This window comes from Podarcis cretensis (genome assembly GCF_951804945.1).
Source record: "Podarcis cretensis genome assembly, chromosome: 2".
In the NCBI taxonomy this organism is placed as follows: domain Eukaryota; kingdom Metazoa; phylum Chordata; class Lepidosauria; order Squamata; family Lacertidae; genus Podarcis; species Podarcis cretensis.
In genome coordinates this window covers 29509537-29536880 of record NC_137171.1, presented here as the reverse complement: position 1 = coordinate 29536880, position 27344 = coordinate 29509537, and the positions used below count along the sequence as shown (strand labels likewise).

The following is a 27344-nucleotide window of genomic DNA, read 5'->3' as shown; positions in this document are numbered from 1 at the left end:
GCGATAATGATTCTTGCCAGAGGACATGGATTTATTCAGGTGTCCCATTTCCTCCCCCTCCCCATGCTTTTTATTACTTTCCAGCTCTTTATAGGTGCCATCCATCTTTCTGTCTTTCTTGCAGATCTTTTCCAAAAGCTCTTCAGGCAGGATCTACTGGTGGCAAGCCTCTTTCGAAACTTTTTATTGGCAGAAAGGATAATGAGGTCTTACAATTGCACACCTGTCAGCAGCCCTCGTCTACCTCCGACTTACATGCATGCCATGTGGTAAGTTGGTACCCGAAATTTCCCTCATGCTGTAAAGGTTTTACACAGATGCTTAGCAGAAATTTTAGGTGCTGTTGTCACAAAATGTTGTTGCCTGAATCCTTTTAATGCTTTTTGTGATTAATACATGGATCAAGTATGAAAGAAGATGTGGGAACCTACTACCCATCTCCAAATGTCTTCTTTCCTAGATATGTTAGATCATATTATTAGATATGTGCCTTATTTTCCTGGTACAGATGCTCCATTTTATTGGGACTGAGATCCTGTTTTTCTATTGTTTCAGCTACTGTTGTCCTTGTGTTTTGGTTCTGGATGTAGTTCTAAGAAAGGCCTCAGAGACATAACTGTCACTTTACTCCCTCACTTTCCAATTAAACAGAATTATTGTCGCATCACATTTTGCTAGGTCTAAAAGTTAGGCATTCCTTAACTAGAGCAATTGCTCATGTCCAGTTGATAGATGATGGGTTGTATCCAATGTAACAATCCGTTAACAATTTGTCAGTGCAAGGATTTCCACTTACACAATGAAATGTTGTCATTTTCCCTCCCCCGCTCACCTAAATTTGTTCTAAGGTTTTCTGCAAACCCTCTGGAGCAGATTCAGGTGTTTGTGGGGTGCATAGAGAAGGAAAGAAGGTCCCATTGCACAAGTAGAAATCCTTGCCTGATGGGACATGGTCATTGAATATCACCCCTTATTTTGATAAAAGAATCACCAAAGCTTAAGCCAGTGGTGAGAATCCTGTCAGCTGCTGGGCTCCCAAATCCCATTGGCCTTCCTTAAGCATAGCCAGTAGCCATGTCTGAGTCCTGGTAATGGAATATGCTTTTAGACATGTGCAAAGGGTTTTCCCCTCTGTGTAGTTTTCTGGAATAAGAGGTGAGCAGAGGACATGAACTCTAGGAACTCTTGAACCCTGGCATCCTTCATTTCAGAAATAAAATATTGGGAGCAAATGTACACAAATAATGGATAAATCCATTCTTTCATTCATTCATTTTATTTGTATGCTGCTTTTCTACAAAAAAAAGAAGTTATGCCTGAAAGCAGCTTACAACAAAGAAACGGGGATGCATTTCAAACAAACACTGCAAAAACTATTTCATAATGACATAGCAAAGCAATAACATAACACAAAAGAGCAATAGCAAATAAAATAACATATCAAAGAAAACCACCTTCCAGTACTATAACTATAACAAGATTGCTTAACATGCAGCACCCAGTAGCAAAAATAACAAGGGAGCTTCGCAGTTTCAGCTTAGTCCTAGAAACACCAATCCCATGGTGTTGCTGTGAGTCCTTCTCCTGCTGCCACTTGCAAGGCTTCCAAGGGCAAAGAGTGGGGTAGCTGGAAACCTCCCATGATACTGCTTTAAAATAGTTCAAAAATGGCCCAGAGCATCTGGCTTTGTGATGCTTCTAAAACAGTCTCATGTGGGCATAAAGCAGTGCAGAGTTGTCCACAGCATTTGTTTCCTGTCATCCTCCTCCTTTTTAATATGATGGATCAGAATGTAAATGGCACAGTTATTATCAAGAGTCTCTTAAATTAATTTCTATTAGCAAACACTCAGTAAATGAAAGTGTGGGGGTGATTAGATAGAGCAATTATCTTTCTGATTCCCAAGCCTCTGTAATTACAGCCATAGAAATGCAATGCTTGGACAAACCATACAACCTAGGAAAGTCCAGGCAACATGGTTGCAGTAAAATAAACTTCACAGCTCTGTCATATGCGAAAAGGTTTCTGGGCAATAAATAACACTATTCAAGGACATGCTGTTTACTTTGATTTCCAAAGAGGATTTTGATAGAATCTCTCTGACGCAGTTGTGGAGAAGAATGACAAAATTAGTGCAATATAAGCCCTGTGATGAAAAGCAGGAGGCATATCATGTGAGGCTTGATTTAATGGGGGGGGGGATATAATGAGGAATTGGTCCAGGAAAGGCTATGGTGAGTGTCCTTAATTAATCATTTTCAGAAGGCAGCAGACAGAGAGAAATGAAAGTAAACATTAACAGAAAGCAGAGTTATTTTGATAATGAGAATGAAGGCATAAAAGCTTTAGATTCCGGAGAAGGTGATAGTTACTATGAGTTAGTTGGCCCTTTGCCTGAGGAGCAGGGTTGGGAACCTGTTGAACAACAGCTCCCATCGTTTCTGTCCATTGGCTGTGCTTACTGTGGCTGGTAGGAGTTGGCACCCAGCAACTTTGGATGGCCACAGATTCCTCATCCCTGCTGTCAAGTAGCAGTCATATGTATGCATATTGACATGGGATCTGTTTCTGTATGCCACCGGGCAGGAAGCACATGTGAATGCTTTGGATACTCAGCCTTATATAACCAGCATGCTTAAGTCTAATTAATGTATTAAAGTAAGCTGCCCCCCTCACCTTGGAAGGAAGTCCTCTTTATACTGAAAACAAAATACCTGCAATAAAAGAAATGTGATGCTGCCATTCGAGCCCTGTTTAGGGAAGTTTTTAATGTCTGATGTTTTATTCTGTTTTTGATCTGTTGGGAGCCACCCAGAGTGGCTGGGGAAACCCAGCTGGATGGGCAGGGTATAACTAAAAAAATATTATTATTATTATTATTATTATTATTATTATTATTATTATCATCATTATTAATTATCCCTTCCTGTAATTTGAAGGAAAATATAGCCAATCCACTTTAAATTCTTTAATTGCAATGGTTCAGCAGCCAGCAATTTTTAAAGAAAACTTGCACAGTATTTATTCTTTTATTTCATTCTTTAGAGCCTTTAACTCAAGCCTTTACTACTCAGAAGTAAGTCCTGCTGAGTTCAATAGGACTTACTCGTTGGTATGTGCCTGATAATTATCACAGTTTCTATTATTATTATTATTATTACTATAGTCATAATGCTTCTTATAATTCCTCAAATGATCTATTACTCTCTGAGGAGATCTACTTAATCTTGAATGAAAGCCAGATAAATACACAGACAGTTTTACTATTTGGAGAGACTATCTCTTCTCCATCCTCTTTCAAACTGCTTTTTATACCCTTTATGAACAAATGTGTTGAGGGGGGGTGTACGCAAACGCACGTGGGGGTGGGGGTGGCAAACTGGGTCTTTGCTCTGCGTGATAGAAAGCCTAGTTTCGACCCTGCTTAAGATTATAGTATACCCAAAATAATATATTATTCAATGTACAATAATTGGAACACGGTTGATTACCTACAGTGAATAAATGCTAACTTTGCAGTGTTACCTGCCTTCCCCAACCTGGCACACTCCAGATGTTTCTGGACTACAAATTCCATCATCCCAGACGATTAGCCGTGAAGTTGGACTCCACAGCATCTGGGATTGTGTTGGGGATGGCTGCACTCGATGTTGCCTTAACTGTTTGGGCTGCCTTTTCCAGCAGGGAGAGGGAGAAATTAAGTTCTCTCACTTCTACCTCCTTCCTTATCCCCACATTGGGAAAATATTAAACCTTATTTTTCTTTTGCTGAGTAACAAACCCAGCAAAAACAAAAAACAACCAACAGCAGCCCAAATCATGCTTGTTGAGCCCACTGCATTTTGAATGCTTAGGAGCACTGCAGGTATGTGGCTAGTTCTCTCATGAGAAATGGTTATTCTCTGCTACAGTATAAATGGGTAATTTGGTCTGACAGTTATGTTTACAACACATTAATCTGCTTTCCTTGGGGATCTGATGTAAAGATATTCTATTCTTCCTATTGCCCCCTTGCTCTTTCATGTGTGTTTATATATACAATCTTTTATAAAATAAAATATATCTGTAGATTGGAGGCTGGTTATCCCAGCATGCCTTCTTGAGTGAACTGTTGTTTTCTGTCTTTGCTCTAGAGCAGGATCAGTAACACATGACCTCAGAATCATATCAGTCCTGTCAATATATTTTCCCTAGCCCACGCTGCTATTATCTGGCAATTCAGTTGCAGATGAGGCATCATTTTTAGCAGCCCAGTGCTGCCTGCAGAGTCCATATGTCACCCTATCTCTGTTCTAGATTATATTCTTTTCACCTGTTCGACATCTTTCTGGTGCAGTGTTTTATAAGATCATACAGCTCTTTCTTGTATACACAAATTGCCACATCTCTTGGTAGTGCATGCCAAACCACTAATTCTGCCTCTATTTTAACTGCATTGTCTGTTATAAGCATGCACATCTCTACATTGCTGGAAGTGTATATTAGTGTGGGTCATGTAAGCTTTGCATTTCAAATGCGGTGAAACCAAATGCAACATCATCCTTTTGCTAATGCTGAGGACATATGACATTGCAATTAAGCCTTGGAAAAAAATGTAGTTTATCTTTTGTTTGTTTTCAGTCTTGAGGGACCAGCATCCCTTCCCATTGAAATGGGTGGCTAATGCTCCATCACAGATACTTGTTTGGCTTTCGTCTTTTTTGCTCTTCATTCAGGGAGTGATTCATTCATTAAAATTTTAAATGATGGGCATACCTACCCATCATCTGACTTATTTCAGGGTAGTATTACAAAATGGGCTTTTCACGATACAGGTGGCACATGTTTGTTTTGCATTGGTAGGTGCATATTTTTCACATGTTTTCACTCAGGCTCTTTTCCAGGTATATCACATTTGCCCACTATCCAGATTGCAGCATTTTTTTTGCTAGAGTAGGATTCTTCCTGCAGAGAGTTGTGCTTGCTATATAAAATGACATGGCTGTGCTGGCAGTAGGGCTCTTTGAACTTTGAATGTAGTTTAACAACTCAGCTCTGTTGTGTTCCCACAACATGGGAAATTGCAAAAGGCATTGTTTCTTGGGAAGCTGCCTGAAACATACTGCAGAATTAATACACATGGGGCTTGTATAATGTCATTTTTACTGCTCTGGTGTCTTGATTTTAAATTGGATGGGGGACTGAGATTCCTGCACTGCAAGAACTTGGACTAGATGAGCCTTGGGGTCCCTTCCAACTTTACGATTCTATTATTCTATGATCCTCACCAGGACCACCAACTTCTTTCTAGCTCCTGTTTGCTCCTCCAGTGCCACCTGCCTGAGTTCCAGAGCTGTGTTAGATGCTGTTTAGTAGCTTTTGTGAAAAGGAAAACATAGCACAGTTGACAGCCTATTGTGACAGTCTGCTGTTCAGCTGTGAGGGTGCTAGAGGGATGTACATATGCTGTGAATGTTTTTCCACTTGACTTGAGCATCTCTTTATCTCATGAATAATAATAGCAGCCCCCTTATAGAAGTTTGATGGAAGCCATTTCACCCTATTGTTTTTGTATATCAATATGTGCCTAAAGGGGATTATCTCCTTTCTGCTCACTCACAATGCAGAAGGGATTTCTCTCTCCACTTTCAGTACAAATCACTTGAGATTACCTTTGATGGCTTTACTTCACCTTACTTCTCAGTCCCTATTTAATAGCATGTATCCTGCCGGGGATACAAGGGGACGCAGGAGGCGCTGTGGGTTAAAGCCTCAGCGCCTAGGGCTTGTCGATCGAAAGGTCGGCGGTTCGAATCCCTGCCACGGGGTGCGCTCCCGCTGCTCGGTCCCAGCGCCTGCCAACCTAGCAGTTCGAAAGCACCTCCGGGTGCAAGTAGATAAATAGGGACCGCTTACCAGCGGGAAGGTAAACGGCGTTTCCGTGTGCGGCTCTGGCTCTGGCTCTGGCCAGAGCAGCGATGTCACGCTGGCCACGTGACCCAGAAGTGTCTCCGGACAGCGCTGGCCCCTGGCCTCTTAAGTGAGATGGGCGCACAACCCCAGAGTCTGTCAAGACTGGCCCGTACGGGCAGGGGTACCTTTACCTTTACCTTTTTATCCTGCCGGGAATCTTAGTTTTTGTGATTCCTTCACCATTTATAATCTTAAAACATCCTGTTCCCTAAAGCTGTTTGTTTGGGTCTGAATTGAGAAAATGGTTTTCTTCCCTAGTACAAACTCAGGATTGCCAAATTGATGATTGCATCACTACTGTTGTAAAGAGTCACTGTGCTTACCTTGTATGCACTCTGTATGTAATTGTCAATACCTGTGTTTTTGCATTGCATTTCTAATTGCTTACAACACCCCCACCTCCACTTAGTATATTTATATCTTCAACTGAGGGTTACGCTTTATGAACAAAAGTCATCGTAAAATTTGTTACTCTTTAAGCCTATTGTTGTCTTTCTAGGCTAACGTGGCTGGAAATTCCTAAAATTATCACGACTGCCCTCTACTGCCCCTTAACCATTCTGTCTGGTTAGCCACCCTTCCTGCTCAAGGGTTTTTCTGCAGGGCATGTAGCAACATAGTGGCAGGTCCAAGCAGTAGGTCAAGTTTGTGGGCTGCTTGCACACTGCTGTCATGCAGGGCAGCAGCACTGTGTTTACATTGGATGTGTCAGCTGGAGGATCACTTTCCTTACTGTCTCTGTGTGAGCTGCTGGTCTCTTGGGCTCTGGAGCAATTTCCAGAGGGGTGGCTACGTTAATCTGTTTTGGCAAAAGTGACAGTCTTTTGGCACTTTTAAATAATAAGGTTATTAGGCATTAGCTTTCGTAGACTACAGTTTACTTCATATGCATGAAGTGTTCTCCTGAATTACAGAAGTGTGTGGATGGATGGACTGATGGATGGGTGGATAGATGTGGGTGTGTAAGCAGTGAGGTTTCAGGGAAATGAAATGCAGAAGTGCAGATGGTGATCATTACCGTATTAATGGTGGCTATTTTCAATACAATGCTGGAGCAGGCTTCCTAAGCTACTGCTTAGGGAGGCATGACTGTAGAGTAAAAAAGTTGTTTAGTTATTATCAAAAACTTTTCATTGGAGCATTCCAGTTTTTTAGCAGATATGCTGCTAATGGCTGGTAGAGGATACATAATAAAAAGAAAAGCAGGTGCCTGAGAGATAGAAATGCTAGTAAAAACCTCCCTGTAGAGACATGCTGGCTGCTCCCTGCACCTTGGGAAAGCTCCCATCTCCCTCCCACCTTTTCTCAGAAAGGGTGGTAAGAAAAGTGGCGTTGGAATAGCTCCTACAGCTGTGAGAGCTCCTCCCAATGAAAACACAAATTCCGATTCAGCTCCAAATAAGCTCTGCCCCTGTACAGCAGCTGCTCGAATTAGGGGGAAAAGCTGCTCCTCAAGAAGCTGTGTCAGATCAAGATGGCCTCAGCAGCATGATCTTAGCTGACCTTAACCTCCCGTGGTGGGCAGACACAGGAAAAGCCAAAGGGAAACTACCTGTGTGTATAGTTTAGTTGTTGTTAAGATTAAAATGATGTTCTATGGGAGACTGCTCCCTTATTATCTGCCTGTGATCCTCGCCTGCCCAGTAGACTGTGGGCCTCTGAGCACAATCAAAGTGAACAGAGCTGCATGATTTAAAAGCTGCTGCCACCACTTCCCCCAAAAGGACTCTCTCATCCCAACCTGCGCCACCAAGGGGCAAGGCCTACTGCAACAGCAAGAAGAAATGCATGAGCCATGGAAGCATCTGATTTCATGTTTATTTCTTTAGCTAACAAACTATAGGTAGCAGAGCATTCTTTTTTTCTTTTCTTGATGTAGGAGCTAGATGGTTTGGAAGGGGCCATAGCTCAGTTGCAGAACATCTGCTTTGGATGCAGAGGGCCTCAGGTTCAATCCTCAGTATCTCCCAAGTATGGCTGTGCATGTCCCTGGCCCTGAAACCCTAGAGAGTAGCTGCCGGCAACCCTGTAGGCAACCCTGAACTGGATGGAACAGTGGTCTGACTCAGTATAGGGTGGTGTCTCATGTTCTTGTGATTTCCGGTAAGTCAACACAAAGGCAGCATATACATCAATTAATTAAGTGATGACAAACCTAGACATCATCTTAAAAAGCAGAGAACATCACCTTGCCTACAAAGGTCCATATAGTTAAAGGTATGGTTTTCTCAGTAGTGATGTATGGAAGTGACAGCTGGACCATAAAGAAGGCTGATTGCCACAGAATTGATGCTTTTGAATTCTGGTACTGGAGGAGATTCTTGAGAGTCCCATGGACTGCAAGAAGATCAAACCTGTCCATTCTTAAGGAAATCAGCCTTGAGTGCTCACTGGAAGGACAGATCCTGAAGCTGAGGCTACAATACTTTGGCCACCTCATGAGAAGAGAAGACTCCCTGGAAAAGACCCTGATGTTGGGAAAGATGGAGGGCACAAGGAGAAGGGGACAACAGAGGACGAGATGGTTGGACAGTGTTCTCGAAGCTACCAGCATGAGTTTGACCAAACTGCGGGAGGCAGTGGAAGACAGGAGTGCCTGGCGGGTTCTGGTCCATGGGGTCACGAAGAGTCGGACACGACTAAACAGCAAAAACACCTAAAAATAGCAGGTGGTTTCCCAGAGATAATTCCAAACTCACTGCCTGAACCTGTTTCACATAGTTTTTAATTCCACCATCATAAACCTGAACAGAGATTTTCAGGGTTGTAAGTGTGTGCACATGCCCACAACATGACTTGCACTTATCATACCAGTATGTAATTGACCAGTTCAGGGCAGGGGGCGGGGAACCAAATAGGACAGAGCACAGATTGATTGCTGCAGAAACAACAAACATGGTAAGAACTTGTCCAGTGTACTCAGTACAGCCTGAAATGCTCGAATTCTTTACAAAATCTATCATGCAATAAGACAGACTAGTGACAATGCTCTCAGAATATAGGTGCCTTGCATTCACATTCCTGTAGCATGAACCTATTCCAGTATTCAGAAGGAAACTTAGCAGAAAACATCGGGGTAAGAAATAAGTAATTTTTTGCCGAAACATTGAGTCGGACTAAAAGCATTTTCAGAAAACTAAAGCAAAGCCACACGGTATCTGCCAAAATTCGATGTGAAAGAGGGAGGACCAAAGTGAGCCTTTTTAACCATGCTTCATTTTTGAGAACATAGTAGCGTAGGTTTACAATCCGGAACAATTTACAGCCAGCATAATAAAGTGGTCTTTAAGGAAATCTAGAAGTTCTCTGCCTTCCTTTTCTTACTTATAAAGTCAAGCATTGCTGTACCTCAAGAGACTTAAACTAGAGGCAAGTTGGAGGAGATTGGGATAAATTATTCAGAAGTATATTATACTTTTGCTGTATAGAGTGAAGGAAGATGGAATTTCAGTAGGAAAAATAAACACTTTATATTTTAAAGTAAAACATTGCTGCCATTTTCTCCAGGGGATGAGTGGGGAGTTAATGACAAGAATCACAGAGGCCTTTCCATACTTTCATTTTTGATGTGAAGTCATGGGGGAATCATTCTGTCTGCCTTCTAAAATACCAGTGTTCCTTCAGAGTAATACCCTGTATTTCACATTTTCATTCACAGTGCCTTATTTGGCTGCTTAATAAGTGCAAACAGATTCCCTAGGGCTCTACTAATTTTTTGGCAACAGAAAAACCAGGCCAAAGGGGTAGGTTTCAGAAAGGAAGTTTAAGCCCCACCAAAAAATATTCCATAGGTTTTTGGGTGTCCTTTTTGGAGCTTATTCCTTCAGCAATCTGCAGTTTCTGTACCATCTTTAATGAGTTTTCCCCCGAAGTGATCATCAGTTAGTCAGATACCATATAATCAGTACAGTGACATCAAGTTGTCATGTGGCTAGTCAGATATGGTACAACACAATGAAGTCAAATTCACAATCAGGGACTTCACTCTGAACTGGCTTCCTTGTGATGTGATGTAGCCAGTCAAATTTTCTATGTGATGACACAGTGAAGAGAGTGTTTCCTACCCTCAATCTAAATAGGTGAACATTTTCACCCTAATCACAGCCTCTCCCCTGAAAAATCCCCTCTCCTCCACAAAATACTCCCTTACCTCTTTGGTGCAGCCCTAGATTTTTGTGCTTTCCTTTTGGTGTTTCCCTTAGTGTCTTCGTTCTTTGGATAATGAGGTTTTGATTTATATATTGTTTAGTGCTGGAATAAAAAAAAGTCTATCATTGCATGAGGCTGAGGTCCTAACAGCATTTTGTGGTTTTAGTGCTTCACGTGTGAATTGGGCCCTCTGCCCCATCCACGAAAGGGTATACAAATTTACATATACTAATTTACATGTATAGATGGAAATTTTAGAAGTTATTGTTGTTGTTGACATCCATCTGTCTTGCGAGACAATGGAGGAATTTGCCTTTGGGAATGAAGTTGAACTGTTGGAAGTTTATAACACTTGCTGTGGCTGTAGAGACCAATACAGGAGCGACATGTATTGTTGCAGCTGGGGCAGATGAACACGTCCGGTTGTGCTGATGCAGATGTACCATTGAGTTTTGTCTCTTTGCACTCCTCCCAGCAGTCATTCCTCCTCTGGTCACTACTATGTATGCACAAGCTGACTTTCCCCAGGCACTGTAGTTGTTTACAAGGGATTTCCACACAGCGGGGTTGATGTTACCAGCCTTCATGACACATTTGCAAATGTATTTTTTTTTAAATGATATTTATTTAAATTTCCAAAAAATCCAGAATAAAAAAGAAAAAAGAAAAAAAAGAAAAAGAAAAACATTTGCATTTAAAGCCTTACTTTCATTAACATCTTTCCAGGACTTCCCCATCCCTCCCCCTCTTGTATTCCATTTCCATTAGATTAATTACGCAAGTTCTTACCACAATTTTTAAAACCTTATTATAATTACAATTAGCCCATTGTTCAATTTAATTAATCTTGTATAACCATTTCTCTTTATATTTTTAGTACTTCCCTAAGATCGACCCCAGTTCCCTTCCACGAATTCCCCTTTTTTGTCACACAAAGTAAAACAAAAGAAAATAAAAAGATATAATTTTACAGCCTTTGGGTTCCTAATCTCCCTCCCCCCTTTCCCGGTTTCGATCCCCAAAATCCATCCATCTATCTACTGCTAGCCTGGAGATCCCACGTCCATATCTAAATCTCTCTCGATTCCACTTTGCCATCTTTTTGGTAGTCTTTAGTTTCAAAAGGCCCAATCTTAGAGAAACTCTCAGAAAAGATCATTCTTCTTCCATCCAGACCTCTATATTTAAGAGTAAAACTCAAATTCTGTATCTTGATCCTTTTAAAGTCTGGATGTCCCAAATGTTCCAACTTCGAGCTTAGTCCGGTTCTTATTCCTCAGGTTTCTTTTCCTGTTCCGCTGCAAAAACCTTCTAATTCAAAAACTTCTAGTTCCTCTACAGAGGCTTTATTTGTTCAGGAACACAAACTTACGTCAAGTCCCTTCCATTCTTCAATAGATAAATCCATTGTCTCCTTTAGTGTAGAGGCCTCTGTAGACAAAATAATGCTTCGTTTTTGCAGCTTTCCCAGGAGATAAAAAGTCCTATTCAATTCCATGAGTATTTTTCCACTTGCCGCCATTCTTGCAATGTCCCAAAACTCCCTCTAGAGGGATCATAGTAACTTAGTTTCCTTCCAGATCACGCCCAAAAGTCAAGTTAACTTGTTACCCTTGTTTTCAGTAATTTATATCCAAATTGTAATGAATCTAACCAGCAAAGTCATCATAACAAAGTTCTCTTTTATTCTCCCACTTTGACAGCTACTTTGACAGCTGTCAAAATTTCTATATCTCTTCACCAGTCTCTCATAACGGATCGCTCCCGGTTCCCGGGGGGTTACACTTTAGTTCTCACAAACCACTCTTCTCCTCCAGCACAATTACTTGTAATTTCCCTTCGTGAAATTAATAACTTTTTTCAAATAAACAGATTCTTCTCTCGATCTTAGTTGTCAAATCCTTGCGTTAAATCAACTACAACAGGGGGGAGGCGGACTTCCTTTTTGCACCTCCCCCGCTCGCTCCGAATTCATAAAACAAATTTTTCCTTTTAGGTCCGATAAATTTACTCACGGGTTGTTATTTTTAATCCAATTTTTCAAAAGAAGAAGTCGGCGCTCTCCGTCAAATGGCATGCAGCTTCGCTCGGCAGGCGAAGCAGTGGACTCATAGCACCACACCACCCCCCGTCCCCCGCTCCGGAGCCTTTAAAAAGGCTCCTTCGCGGGTCGGGGGGGCACAAACGGTGCCCGCCGAGTCACCAAGTCCATGGGCATCACCGCCCATGGTTTTTGAGGGTCCCCGCGTCGCCGGCGTGGCGGGACCCAACTCCTGCCCAGCAGGCTCCCTCCGGAGCTCGGAGGGAGTCTGCCATTCGGCGCTGGCGCCAACCCGGAAGTCCATGACACATTTGCAAATGTAGAGTTGTAACATAGAGTTGGTCTGCCAACAAGCCTGGTGCCTGAAGCCAGCTTCTGACACAGGAAAAGTGCACTGCTGGAACCTTGTCGGGAGAGATCATCACAGACCACAGCAAACAGATTCAGCAAAGGGCAGAGCACTATCAAGAACTGTACGTGAGGGGAAACGTAGTCTCTCACTCAGCAAACTCCAGCATTGTGACCTTCTACAAGAACCAAGGCAACCACCATGACTGTAACAACTACCATAGAATCTCCTTGCTGAGTACTGTGTAGTACTTTGCCTGTGTAGTTCTCAACAGATGACAGTCACTCACTGACAGGGTCTGTCCCAAAGCACAGTGCGGCTTTAAAGCTCAGAGGTCAACAGTGGACATGATTTTCTCACTGCACCAGCTGCAGGAGAAATGCTGAGAGCAGAGGCGCCTGTTGAGCGCTGCCTTCATAGACCTGATGAAGGCCTTTGACTTCGCCAGCCAAAAAGGACTCTTCACACTGCTCCAGAAAACAGGATGTCCCCCTAAGCTTCACAAGATGTTTGTGTCCTTCCACGAGAACATGTGTGGCACCGCCCAAGGCTCATCCTCAGAAGCCTTCCCTATAAACAGTATGATACAGGGCTGTGTTCTTCTCCCAACCTCTTTGGGAGGGTTCCCTGTTGCTCTCATATGTCTTCAGCTTGGCTGAAAACAGGTGTGTACTTCCATTCAAGGAGTGATGGGGGGCAGATTAATCTGGTATGTCTGCTGTCAAGATAAAAAATTGTCCAGTAGCACTGGAATTATAATTATAATTATAATTATAATTATAATTATAATTATAATTATAATAATTATTATTATTATTATTATTATTATTATTTTATTTATTTATTTATTTATTTATTTATTTATTTATTTCGACTGCATCAGACCAACACGGCTACCTACCTGAATCAAGATAGATGTGATGATGGGCCCTTATCTGATAATTTAAATAACAGTGCAAGTCATCTCACCATATTAGGAAGGATTATGACCTTTGCTTTGATATGTAGAAGGCAGGGATATGGAACTGTTGAAGTTGTTCCCATAATTGTATTTCTATACTAGAAAGGCTGAGTCTCTTAAATTTCTGCTTGCCACACAGCTGTTAAAGGCAAAGGAGCCCTGTTCTTCCCCAGTGTAACCCTAGTGCTTTCAAAGAACTATAGTTTCATAGGTTGGTTGTAAACTAGCTAAATTACTGTACATTTTTCATCCGTTGATCTTACATTTAAGATGTATATCTTACCAAAGTTCAAATGCCCATTCTTGAATAAATTCAGTTCTGAATTATTGAAAAGCAGATAGTATATTCTAAGAGCATATGTTGTGGTTATTTATTTATACCTCATAATAACTACAGCAGTGTTATCAGTGCAGGTCAAATAGTCGCCCTTTTCTCTTTTGAGCAAAACATATTTAAGCCTTTGACATGCATTATACCCACTCGAATGCTTGTGTCAAAGGAAAAAGTCCTCCTGTTCCCCGCCATGGGAATCACACCCTTTCTCTCCCCCCACCATGTTCCTGCTACAGGTAACTTAACAGCCTCCAAAATTGAATTTCCCTCTTTAAAAAATAATTTTTTTAAAATGGCATGAGTCTGGATACTACATTGCATGGTTCTCATACACTGCTCTTTCTCCTCATCACAACCTCCAATATGCAATACAAAGTACCGTATTTACACCTTTTTTGGCCAAACAACGCCGTGAAAATTGAGGCGTGTGGTAGATTTTATGGCACATTAGATTCATGAGAATACGATAATACCGAGCTACTGTTCAGGACTGGTGTAACTTATACTTCATCACCCACAGTGCCCTTGCATATGCTAATTATGGACTTCATTTGCACCAGCAGGGTATTTTTTAATGTTTACAAATGCTGAAACAATGACACTGTGTGTGTGTGTGTGTGTGTGTGTGTGTGTGTGTGTGCGCGCGCGCCTGAAATTAAACCTGTGTTAGAAGAACGTCTTTGGTGCCAACTTTTTTGTGTGGATGTGCTACTTCCCAATATTTCTCAGTTGTTGCTTTTCTGGGCAGCAACCGTTTCTCTACCATGGAAGACCAAAATGATTCAGAATGTCCCTTCTCCAAAGACTGGGTGCCAGTGACTCTGCGCTGCATCACATTTGTCCTTCAGAACAAGACTATGAGGCAGCAGCAAAGACTGAAGCATGAAATCCGTGATGGATACCCAAAACTTGTTGATGGACTCTCCAACGCTTTTATGCTTTCTATTTGTTGGCAAGGTATTTTAAAATAAGGTTGACTATGATTCACAACTGCAGGTATTTATTTAGGAAACTTACAATTAAAAAATTTGTCTAGCATTCCTTATTTCTCAGGCAGTAGAAGTTAGCCTGCAAAATAATTCTACAGATCCAAACATCATCTGGCATGAGGGGAAGCTCCATTAGTGCACAGATGACTTGCAGTCTCTTCCCTCCTCTGTCTGAACTGCCTGTGCCACACTGTACAATGCTCTGAAGAATTGCATATCCCTCCACAGTGATTCTCTCTCTCTCTCTCTGTGTGTGTGTGTGTGTGTGTGTGTGTGTGTGTGTGTGAGAGAGAGAGAGAGAGAGAGAGAGAGAGAGAGAGAGAGGAGGGAGGGAGGGAGGGAGCTCTTCTGCTAATGTATACAAGATTTTGTATCCATGCAAATGTTATGTAATAGACTAATCTAATAAAATATTATGTATTGTCACGGTCTTGCTCTTACGAAATCCTTCTGAAGTGGAACCCCTGCCTTTAGCTTCTCCTCCTCCGTTAATAGAACGGTGGCTTTCCTTCCTGGCTCCTGTTTTGCCATCATTTAATTTACCTTTCACTTTTACCTTTGGGTGGAATTTGAATAGCTCTGTTCCCCTGCTCTCTTTTTATGAGTGTTTACAGTGCTTTTTCTTGGGCTGTGGCCCATTTTACTTTTGTATTTGTATAAGTATTTAACATTTGTTCTCTAAACACTAACACAGATGAAATATTAGCAAGCCGTGCCCTGCTTGCAGTGCTTTCCCCCTCCCCAACAAAGCAGGAGAAAATGTTCTTGAGGGTAGGTAGCACTGTAAGAAAATGGATTGAACAGCACCTGTGGAGCAATTCAGTTTAATCACCGACTCGTTATATTGCTAAAGGCAGTCATATTACATTCTGATAATGGTGATTATGCTTTTCGGAAAGGATGAATAATATTGACTGATATGACCACATTGATTTTTAATGATGTGTTTGTAGAAGTAGGAAAAGAGATTTGGGCTTAATCTGCTGAAATCTCTTTTCAAATACCATTGAGTTTCTCTCTGATAAACGTTTCTTTTAAAGCGTTCCAAGATTTGACCTTGTAGGAATGGCTGCTTCTTTTCTCTTTTCTTTTTAGAAGACTTTGTGGTTTTTACCTGAAATGCCTTTGAGGAGTTAAGCATCTTAGCAACATCTGCCTTTATCGGCTAATGACCTACACTGGTGTCTCCTGCAATTTGCAAGTAGCACAAATCAAGACTGTAAATGTGTCTCTTCCCATGACCCTCCTTCACCTCTAAGCAATAAAGTGTAGATAAATAGCATTCATCCCAAAGCCCTTGGTGTTATTGGCTCTCACAAACTATTGAGATATTATTCTCTTTTGCAAGTTTTTGTCCCTCCTTGTTTTCTGGCCTGAAAGTTGGGTAATATTATTAGTCCTTCGACAGAAGTTTAAAAATATTAATGTAGTAGTAAAGCCTCCCAAGATTTGCAGGCAAGTTTTATTCACAACCCCCATTTGGGACTCAGTGTGTCCAAGCCAGAAGACCAGTGGAAGCCCGATCTCTGGAACTGAGTTTTTGTTTTATCATCCAGGTTCCTACTGCTGTCCTATTTTCCAACCAGAGAACCAAAGGCTATAACAAGAGCTATCAGAGTGGCTTGAATAAAGTGTCCGTTCCCTTCCAAGATTGTATGAGAGGGATTCCCTGGTTCTTTAGCTTAAGGATATGCTATGATTAAATTTTGCAGGCAGGAGCTGAACAAAGCCAAGCCAACATTGAGCATTGGAGAGCAGATTCATTTTGCCTTTAGTAGCTGGGCCTCCTCTATAGTCCTAGCTCATGGCCAATAAAACTAGCACCCAGAAAGTAACAGCACTGCTGGGTGTTTTTGATTTACTCTGTTGCTCTAGGGAAGGAGCCAGATCTTTTTCAGGGTCATCAGTCAGCTCAGAGGTAGTAACAGCTGCTTCAGTTTCAATTCTATGAGTCTCTTGGTGGAACCTTTGGGGAGCCAGTTGTCACCACAAATTATTTTTCTATATATCTGCAGAGTGGGAACCATCCATAAAAGCATGAGCCAAGCCTCTGTTAAATGTTTTCACATCAAGTCAGCATTGCAGGCAGAGTTCAGAAATAGGATATAGATTTAATTGTAATAATTGACTTTATCTCTTGTCACAATCTGGAATAAATATCTCCCACAACTGTTCTCTATAACCATTTTGCCTGCATCCTGGGCGTTTATTGAGCACGCGGGAGCCATTTATTGCTTTTGCTTTGAAGCTGTTTTGATTATCCCCTGATTACCTCATAATTATATAGGCAGCCTATTGTGAAGGTCATTACTGAAGAAGCCATGGGGATGAGGAGGTGAGGGAGCAAACGAGACAAAGTGTATGCTGTGAATCAGTAGAGAAGAAATTGTGTGTTTTGCAAGCTGTTCCTTTATTTTGTGTGTAGTTTTTGTTTTCTATCTGCAGCCTGAATCCTGTTACTTGGCTGCTTTGCAGTAGCTAGTCTCTTGGGTGGAACACAGTTGATTAAGATTTAATGGAGGTATTCAAACAAGCAGCTGAAATCCTGTATGTTGATTATGTACTATATCAGTATGTAAAGCCTCTTGTAAATAACATCTTTTTATTTCCATGGCTCCAATCCATTGCATGTAGGTAATGCTCCCTCCCTGCTCCTTTAAAGCAAAAGGGTGATGTGTAGCTCACAATCCTGTTACATTATATTCAGGTATGTTAAGATAACAACGAGAGCTAAGTTCATGATTGTTAGAGACAAAAGGTGGTTAAGCTTCAGTGAATATAAATACTTGTCTGGTGTACTGGCAGAACTGTTTCAATGCATTTGTAGTTAGCATTTTCATAGAATCATAGAGTTGTAAACTTTCTATTTGAGTTGTGCACTTTATGTCTGTTGGTTTAATTAAAAGTTTGCCTGAGGTTCAGAGGGGCATGTGCACTATGCAAGCATTTAAAAATTGGTGAGTTTTTATAAGAAGGGACACCCATAAAAGTACCAACCTGTTCTTTAAATCTACATGAGGAACTTTGGTTCGTGACGACACCTTTATTTATAGGAGTAGAACCCTGGCAAGTACGTGGATCAGTTGTCACAACAACTGACATTGTTGCACATCAGCTAGACCATGTGGTCTCCCATTCCTCTGTTAGCTTGGCATTTTCCTAGGCTCAGTGTTGTGCTAGCCCAGCAGGAACTCTTGTGAATCTTTAATATTTTTATTAAAGATTTCTTAGTTTACAAAAATACGTGTGTTGTCTCTTTTTTCAAGTTGTGTTTTCTACAGATCAGTTTGAGACATTAGTGTGGCATGCAGTACAGTGGTACCTCTGGTTACGAACTTAATTCGTTCCAGAGGTCCGTTCTTAAGCTGAAACCGTTCTTAACCTGAGGTACCACTTTAGCTAATGGGGCCTCCTGCTGTTCTCATCCTGGGGCAAAGTGCTTAACCCAAGGTACTACTTCTGGGTTAGCGGAGTCTGTAACCCGAAGTGTTTGTAAGCCAAGGTACCACTGTATTAGGTTGGGAAGAAATGAAGGGGAAAGAGGGGGGGTGCATGGGGTTGGGTGGCAATGCTTCAATTCTTCTACTTAGTGTATGGGTGGGGTTTTGTGTCAGTGTCACTTGTGCGGGTTCTCTTTCTATTTGCTTGTTTTATTTCCTTGGTGGTGAGAGTGCTTGGCCTAGGGTGTGGTTGATTGTCTTTGGTTGGCTGTAGTGAGATTTGTTTATGTGGGGGGGGGAGGGGGGTTTTGGGGTCAGATTAGCTATATTGATTCATATGCTGTCGGCGGATTCTTGTTGTTGTCTTGTTGGGCTATGTACATGATAAAGGGTAACCATACTGGCGTGAAAGCGTCTTCTTCTGTTTGTCCCCGTGTCAGTTTCAGTTTATTGGTTAGTTTTTCTAGTAAGGCTGTTTCCCGTACTATTTGATACCATTGGTCCATCTTTACTCCTAACAGGTCTCTCCAGTGTCTGACTATGATGTTTCTGGCTGCTGAGAGTAGGTGGGTTATTAGCTCTTTGTAATGTGAGTGAGCGTTATTATCTTGGAAGATGTTCAGTAGGGCCAGTTCTGGGGTGACTTCTAATACTCAGTTATTTTGCATATGTCTTGTATGACTGATGTCCAGAAGAGTTGGATTTTGGGACATTCCCACCACATGTGGAGTTATGTGCCTGTGGAGGTGCACCCTCTCCAGAATTTTGGTGGGGCTCCTGGGCATATCAGCACTAGTTCCGTGGTGTTTGGTGAATTGATGTGTAACGTGTGAAGCAGAACTGAGGTTACGTTCAAAATTAATATATCCTAGTATATCAGCTTTCATTGTACCTTTTACGGAAGCATGTAGACTTAAACCTGTTCAGAAACCTAATACAGAGCAAACATATTTTGCTATTTTGTTTTCTTCGATCAGTGCTACTGAACAGTGTTTCTTAATGTTACTGTGGCTGTGTAGAGAGGAAGCATCCGAAATATTTAGAAAATCAGAAAAAGCAGAGTTCTTTATTTTCTCTTATTGCAGCAGAGAGTATTTGGAAAAGAAAGTGATTCAAATAAAAGATATTTAGAAAATAGGGCTTAGTAATAGCGCAAATACTACCTTTCTTGGAAAGGTGCTTGAGACAGTTGTGCCATGACAGTTACAATATTTTTGGATGAAACAGATTATCTTAGTCCATTCCTATCAGGGTTCACACCTGGTTATGGGAGTAAATAGGCCTTTATCACATGTGGATGACCTTTATCAAAGGGAAGAGCAACCTGATTAGTTGACTTGATCTCTCAGTGGGTTTTTGATACCATTTACCATGATAGCCTCCTGAGATGGGTATTAGGGGCACCGCTTTAGAGTAGTTCTGTTCCTATCTCCAGGGTCAGTTTCAGATAACAATATTGTGTGATTAACCTCTTAGCTCCCTGGCAGTTGTGCTATCAAGTACCATCTTGTCCTCAATGTTGTTTAGTATCTACATATGAAGACTTCAGGAGTGGACATTAGGAGATTTGGAGTGAGGTGTCATCATATGCTGATGATACCCAACCTAGTTTATCTAAATCAGGAGAGGCTGTGCAAGCCTTGGACCACTGCCTGGACTCTGTGGTGGACAGGATGATGCCCAGTAAACTGGGAAGGCAGAGGTGCTGTGGGTGGGTGGATTCTGAGTCCAGATAACTGGTCAATTGCCTGCTTTGGATGGGGTTGTACTCCCCCCAAAGGAGCAAGTTCACAGCCTGTTGCTAGAGGCCCAGGTGACCTCAGGGGCTAGGAGTGCCTTTTTGGGTTGGCAAGATAGCTGCAGATGCTTCTGGATCAGGATAGCCTGACCACTTTTGTCCAGGTGCTGGTAACTTCCAGATTGGATTATCCCCATGCACTCTTATGAGGGGCTGCCCTTGAGGCTAACTCAGAAGCTGCAGCTGGTGCAAAATGTTGCAGCTCAACTGCTCACTGCAGCAGACTATCACCATCCTATTATGCTGCTGCTGAAAGAATTACACTGACTGAGAATTAGCTACCAGGCTAGGTTCAAGGTGATGGCGTTGGTGTACAAAGTCCTACACAGCTTGGGACTAGGATACCTAAAATATCTCATCCCTTTTATACCCAACTGATCACTACACTCTGCAAGAGAGGGCATCCTGCAGATATCATTCTACCCAAAATTCAGTTCTGCACAGTGTCGCAATGTGGCCTTTAGTGTGGCGACACCAACCATTTGGAACTCTCTTCCATTGCATATCAGACAGGCACCGTTTCTGTTTTCTTTTTGGCATCTGCTAAAGATGTTCCTCTTTCAACAAGACCTTTAAAATGTTGCCCCAGTTGGTATCTGTCTTGGAATTGAATTGATTTTATGTATATGTTTTAAGCCGTTTTTATATTATTGTTTTCCTTTTACAAAATTATATAAGCAGTTGTTCAAACTGCTTTAAAATATGTAACTGTAAATTGTTTCAGGATGCCTCATGGGAAGCAATAATAATTTTAAAAACCATGTTTATATTGCTTTCCTCATTCTCCACCCAGTTCAGTTGCTTGATATAACACAAATTAAAATAGGCAATTAAACCAATGTGCAATTTAAAATATTGTGCAAATTGGTCAAGCTAGTAGGCTTTTAACAAGTGTGAGATAAACGTTTCCCCCCTCAAGAGATTAACTGTGCATCAGACTATTCGTGCAATGCTTCCTAAACTATTGTAGTTTGCCTGCTTGTTGGAGATTACCAATTTTTATCTCTTTGTGGCCAACACTTGAGAAGGTGTTTGAAAGGCATCTGAATTAAAATACAGCAGTTTCAGCACAGGGGTAGCTGAATACAGAATGCACTGATTGAAGAGAGAGGTGAAGCGCTGCTTGACAGAGGGTAGGTATTACTAGCTTCCTGCATGCTCCGTGTCTCAGAGACAATGTCAAGACACTCCGAGTCAGACTGTCTCCAGTGACACAGAACATGTTCAGACCTGTTAATGCTGTGCCATGATTTTGCACTACTTTCCCTTTCCCTTCACCCTATGCAGTCATTGCATGTGCGTCAACATAGGAAGGTGCCTTTTACTGAGTCAGTCCATACGCCCATCAAGCTCAATATTGTCTACACTGACAGGCAGTCATTCACCAGGATTTCAGACAGGGTGCATTCCCAGCCCTACCTGGAGATGTCGGAAATTGAACGTGGGACCTTCTGTATGCAGAGCAGGCTGCTTAACTATGGTCCTTCTTTCAAAGTGCTGAAGGAATTCTGTTCACTTCTCTCCAGAAAGACTTTCAGCCTTTTCATTTTATTTTTGTAAGAAACTTGTGAGCTACATTGCAGATCTATTTAAGGCTCACTCTGTTAATCCTAGCCATTCCTACTCAAGTAAGTCCTATTTAATTCATTTGAGCTTACCCCCAGGTAAGTGAAGTTAGTATTGCAGCTTTGGACCATATTTGAATGGGTGTCTTTTAAGAAGCCTTACATAAGAAATATGAAGGGTTGCATTCAACTACCCTGAACATTTCACCAGCACAAGGATATAATAATAAATAATATTTTTTTATTTATACCCCACCCTTCCTGGTTCAGAAAACTGGGCTCAGGGTGGCTAACAACAAATGTAAAACACTTAATGGTAATACAACATAGAAGCAGTATAAAATACAGTATAAAAACATGAATAACAATAAAATTCAAAGTTCAAAAATCAATTTGGGGAAACTCCATCCAATAAGCATTAGATAATCCCCAGGGCTAGCTGGCTGAATTAGTCCTACTTGGGCCAGCAAAGAGGCCAGGGGAGAATTAGCTGTGGGGTCCCAGAGCGGGTAATCTTCATAAAAGGGAAGTGGGAGGGAAGAGAAGGGAAATAAAAGATCAGGCTGAATTCAAATTAAAGGCCAGGTGGAATAGCTCTGTCTTACAGGCCCGGCAAAAGGAGGTTAAATCCTGTAGGTCCCTAGTCTCATGGGACAGAGCATTCCACCAGGTCGGAACCATCACTGAAAAGGCCCTGACCCAATCTTTCTAAATTTATTTAGAAGCCAAGAGTAAGGTTTAAAGTATTGATGGAGCCCAGAGAAAGGGGTGGGTTTGCAGTCCCAGACCTCAAGCTGTATTTTGAGGCTGCATGCATGACATGGCTGAAAGATTGGATGTTATTGACAGATACGGAAATCCTAGACCTGGAGGGCTGGGACAAAGTTTTTGGGTGGCATGGTTACCTGGGTCATGATAAAATAAAAGCACATAGAGGCTTCACTAATCATTTGGCGAGAAAGGCCCTATTCGAGGTTTGGGAAAGAAACAAAACAAAAGTAACAGCCAAAACTCCCTGGTGGCTGTCACCTATAGAATCATCAGCCATGCATAGAAATAATATGAAAGACAGTTGGCTAACAGATATAGGGAACTTGTAGAAGAGATAAATGATTGCCCGACAGTGAAGAAGTTTGAAGAATTAAAAGAGAGGGGGGTGAATTGGTTAGAATATTTCCAATTAAAAGCAATATTTGAGAAGGATTACACCCAAACTCTTAACGGAAGGCACTGGCACTAATTGGGCCTCCGCAAGAGAAGGGAGTTGGTCCCTCATCCCCATGCCATCCCTACTCAGCCAGAGGACCTCTATCTTCAAAGGATTTAGTTTCAATCGGCTCCCACAAAACCATCCAGCCACAGCCTCCAAGCAGCTGGTCAGTGTGTCTGGTGCTGAGTCGGTGTGGCCATCCATCAGCAGATAGAGCTGAGTGTCATCAGCATATTGGTGACAACCCAGCCCAAAGCTCCGGACATTCTGGGCAAGGGGGCACATAAAGATGTTAAAAAGCATCGGGGAGAGGATTGCGCCCTATGGCACTCCACACACCAAGGAGTGGCGTGGCGACATCTCCCTCCCTAGCGCTACCCTCTGTCCCCAACCAGAGATAAAAGAGCACAGCCATTTACGGGCTATGCCCTGTATCCCCACGTCGGCGAGGCGGTGGTCCAAAAGATCATGACCGACCATATCAAAGGCTGCTGACAAATCTAGAAGAATCAGCATTCCCGACCCGCCTCAATCCAGTTGTCTACGGAGATCATCTGTTAGGGCGACCAGAGCCGTCTCAGTCCCAAAACCAGGACAGAAACCGGACTGAAATGGATCTAAAGCAGATGTTTCCTCCAGAAACCTGCCAAGCTGTTCAGCAACCGCTCTCTCAGTTACTGTTCTCTCACCCCCCACATGCCCCTTAAATATAATAATAATAATAATAATAACAACAACAACTTTATTATTTGTACCTTGCCCATCTGACTGGGTTGCAACAGCCACTCTGGTTTCCAGAGGTTTCTCCAATCCTCTGGGGACAGTGAAGACGAGGGAAGGAGAGAGGAGAATCCTCTTGCACTAGCATAAAGAAATTAATTGAATATCCCCCATGCATCTGAGTAGAGCTTTCAAAAGGTCCAACCTTAGGTCTACTGATTCTTATTTTTGTTTTTGAATTGATTCACAGTATCAAGTAATGAAACACAGCCATACAAGGAAAACAGAGCTTAGTAGTTGTACAGAAAATAAAGAAAAATAACAGCTGATGGTTGTAATTTTAAACATTCCAAGAAAGGCAATAAGATGAAAGTGTCTCTCCATAAGGTTCCATGAGTCAATGGAGGGTGAAAACCATGTTTGATTGTCTTAACAAAGTCGATAAAAGGATACCATGTCATGAAGAAGTTGTGAGCCTTTTGCCTCTCCGATCGATAACACTGGGCAACAATTTTTTACTTTTTGAATGTTGTCTAGATTTCTACAACTGATTTAGGATATTTTTGCACTGCTGAATCAGGAAATGGCATCCGTTTCTCTCCATCAGGTCAGGTTTTCTGTAAACTGAATGGTGGGCATTGATAAAGGTAAGTACACGTAAATTGCATGTTGCTTCACCATTTTTCAAACTTCAGGGCTTGAACTTCTGTTTCTTGGAACTCCTGGAATGTTCAGCAGCACGGAGGTCTCTCTTCAGAGTCCAACAGTAGTCAGCCATCATGACTGCGTCCCAGCGACCCTGATACCTGGTCTCTCCCCCTGCTCGTCACTCATTGAACCCAGGTTCTCAGGAAACCGGTCCATATGTGAAAATAGGTAGTGCATCTTGACGCTCATGTTGCAGCCTAGGTTTCTGAAAGTAGTCAGCATAGAATCATAGAGTTGGAAGAGACCACAAGGGCCATCGAGTCCAACCCCCTGCTAAGCAGGAAACAACATGTTGTTGACAAGTTATGCGTAGTTTCTGGCCTTATTGTTGCCAAGAAAGTTCTTCACTACCAGAAGAAATGCCTTCCACGCTTCCAGTTCCACTTCGTTCACTGAGTTTCCGAACTCTGGATCTCTGATGAGCTGATGGATCTGAGGACCGTCAAAGATGCCAGCTTTCAACTTCTCCATGGTCAATCCTGGAAAAGCCTGGCACAAGTAAATGAAGCAGTCACCATCCTTTTCATAGGCCTTGGTGAACTGCTTGATTAAGCCGAGCTTGATGTGCAGCGGTGGGAAGAGTATTCTGTCTCTGTCCACCAGAGGGTCGTTGATGACGTTCCTTTCTTTGCAAGGCACCAATTCCTCCCGCACAGGCCAGTCCTTCTTCATGTAATGCTGAGCACGGTCCCTACTATCCCACATGCACAGAAAACATGGGTACTTGGTGAAGCCAGACTGTTGTCCCAACAAAAAGTTCACCATCTTCAGGTCAACACAAATAAACTACTTATGCTGATCATAACCAATTTTCTCCAGCACATACTTCACCGCTTCATAGTTCTCCTTCAGTGTACTCAAGTGAGCCAGGGGTATAGAGGCAAACTGGTTGCCGTTGTGTAGCAGAACACATTTCAGTGATCGCTTGCTGCTGTCAATGAACAGTCTCTAATCTTTGGGTTCGTACTGTGGCACTCCAAGCTTGAGCAGACACTGCGCAATATCTGCACAGTACACCAAGTCCTTCTCTTCCAAGAAAAAACGGAGGTACTCTTGATGCCTGTTGCGCAAGAAGCTGATGCGAGCACTGTCAGAGAGGAGGTTTTTTCCCTTCAATCTGGATGCCAACAGTTCGGCAGAGTCCTTTGACAAGCTGAAGTCGCGAACTAGATCATTCAACTCCTTTTGGGAGAATGGATGTAGAGCATCATCTTCAAGAACCACTTCTTCTTCTTCATGCCCTTCAACACTGGAGGCATCTTCGTCACTAATGTCAGGAAGTTCTCCGAAGATAGGCACTAAAATTTCATCACAATGAGCTACAGGACAACGTGCTGATTGAAGATCAGGATACTTCGTGGGGCGGCTGCCCCATTAACTTAGTTTTGATCCCCCAACTTTATGCTTTGCTGGACCAATTTATGGAAGATTTCGAGGTTTTATGACTTCAAACTGATCACTTTTCGACATAATCACCCAGAACTATCGGACCTGAATACTTCTTGTCATTAAAATAATCATTTCCAATCAAAACAATTATTTGACAAGGCATTTTACCCCCACCAACTTCTTCTAAAAGGCTCCACACAAGCGTACATGTGAACAAAAATCTAAAAAAAGACATGTGGCCATAGCTCAAAAACTTGACCTGATTGAGCAAAACCAATGTGATTTTTGGATTCAGCGCATCAGATTCATCCTAAATCAGCTGAAAAAATGCAGACAACAAATTTCTTGTTGACCAGTGTAATTCTTTTGTGAAGTGGTTAATTTGTCCTTAAGCACAATGTCCCATACTTGTGAAATCCAGGCTTTGAAAAGATTTGCATTTAAAGTTTTCCAGGGGTTTTCCCCCCAATCGCTAGTCTAATTGCAATTAATAAATGGAGGATGAGGTCTTTATTGGTTATTTTTTTAAAATGTGAGGAGTAAAATAAGAAAGTAGGGCTAATTTTGGGTCTGGCTATATTGTTTGATGGTTTGAAAACTTTTTCCCTAAAGGGAATAATTTGGGAGCAAAACCACCACATATATACTAGTGAAGCCAGGTAAATTGCATCCCTACCAGCAAAGGTTGGATGTGTTATGATTAATTCTATATAATATGGCTGGGCACATGTACCAGCATTTATAGCTTTTTCTCAAGTTCTGATTGAGATGGATTCAAATCATAGTTTGTTCCAAATGTGTTCCCTGAGTTGTTCCTTTAATCCTTCTCCACAATCTTTTCCCCATTTAGTCTTAATGAAGGGAGGGGAAGGGGAGCCAATTGTGTGAGGATTTTATATAGTTGGGAGATGATTGATTCCCTTTCCCGATGGGTGGGTTGAGATCAGCAGTTGCTCAAAACTGTTTAAGCTGCATAATGCTTGAGTCCTTATATTTGGGTGATTCAGAACATGTATAATCTGGTGTATCTCTAACCAGCCACAGGGTATATCTCCCAATACAAAATTTATTTCTGGAGCTGTAAGGGGCTTTCGATTAGTGTAGAAGTCCATACTGCCCTTTATGTGAGGATCACAGGGTGGTTTACAATATAGAAACACAAAATATATGACATACAGTGGTACCTCAGGTTAAGAACTTAATTCGTTCTGGAGGTCCGTTCTTAACCTGAAACTGTTCTTAACCCGAGGTACCACTTTAGCTAATGGGGCATCCTGCTGCCGCCGTGCCACCGCTGCACGATTTCTGTTCTCCTGAAGCAAAGTTCTTAACCCAAAGTACTGTTTCTGGGTTAGCGGAGTCTGTAACCTGAAGCGTATGTAACCTAAAGTGTATGTAACCCGAGGTACCACTGTACACCCACACACAGTTTAAAATGACATAGATTCTTTAATTAGCCAAGGCCTGGGAAAAGACAAATGTTTTTGCCTGGCACTTAATGATATTATTGAATGTGCCGGACGAGGCTTTCTGGGGAGAGCATTCCACAAGCAAGGAGCCACGGTAGAAAAATCACGCTTCTGTGTTGCTACTCGCGGGAGCTCTTGTGGAAATGATAATCGCAGGGTCGGTACATATGGGAAGAGAATCAACCTCCATTAGTTTTGTTGGAACTTCCTGAAAAGACCATTTACTGCCACACAAACCTACTCAGCTCCTAAGATCATATTTGCAGGCT

General features: G+C 42.0%; 1 protein-coding gene across 2 annotated transcripts in view; it reads left to right on the top strand.

The window, feature by feature from the left end:
* Positions 1-27344, top strand: part of RPTOR (regulatory associated protein of MTOR complex 1) — a 325970-nt gene that overhangs the window by 184198 nt on the left and 114428 nt on the right. For both annotated transcript variants that reach the window (XM_079965357.1, XM_079965356.1), the window contains exon 9: positions 125-269. In XM_079965357.1, the coding sequence (XP_079821483.1) occupies positions 125-269 (145 nt within the window). The remainder of the gene's footprint in view (positions 1-124; positions 270-27344) is intronic.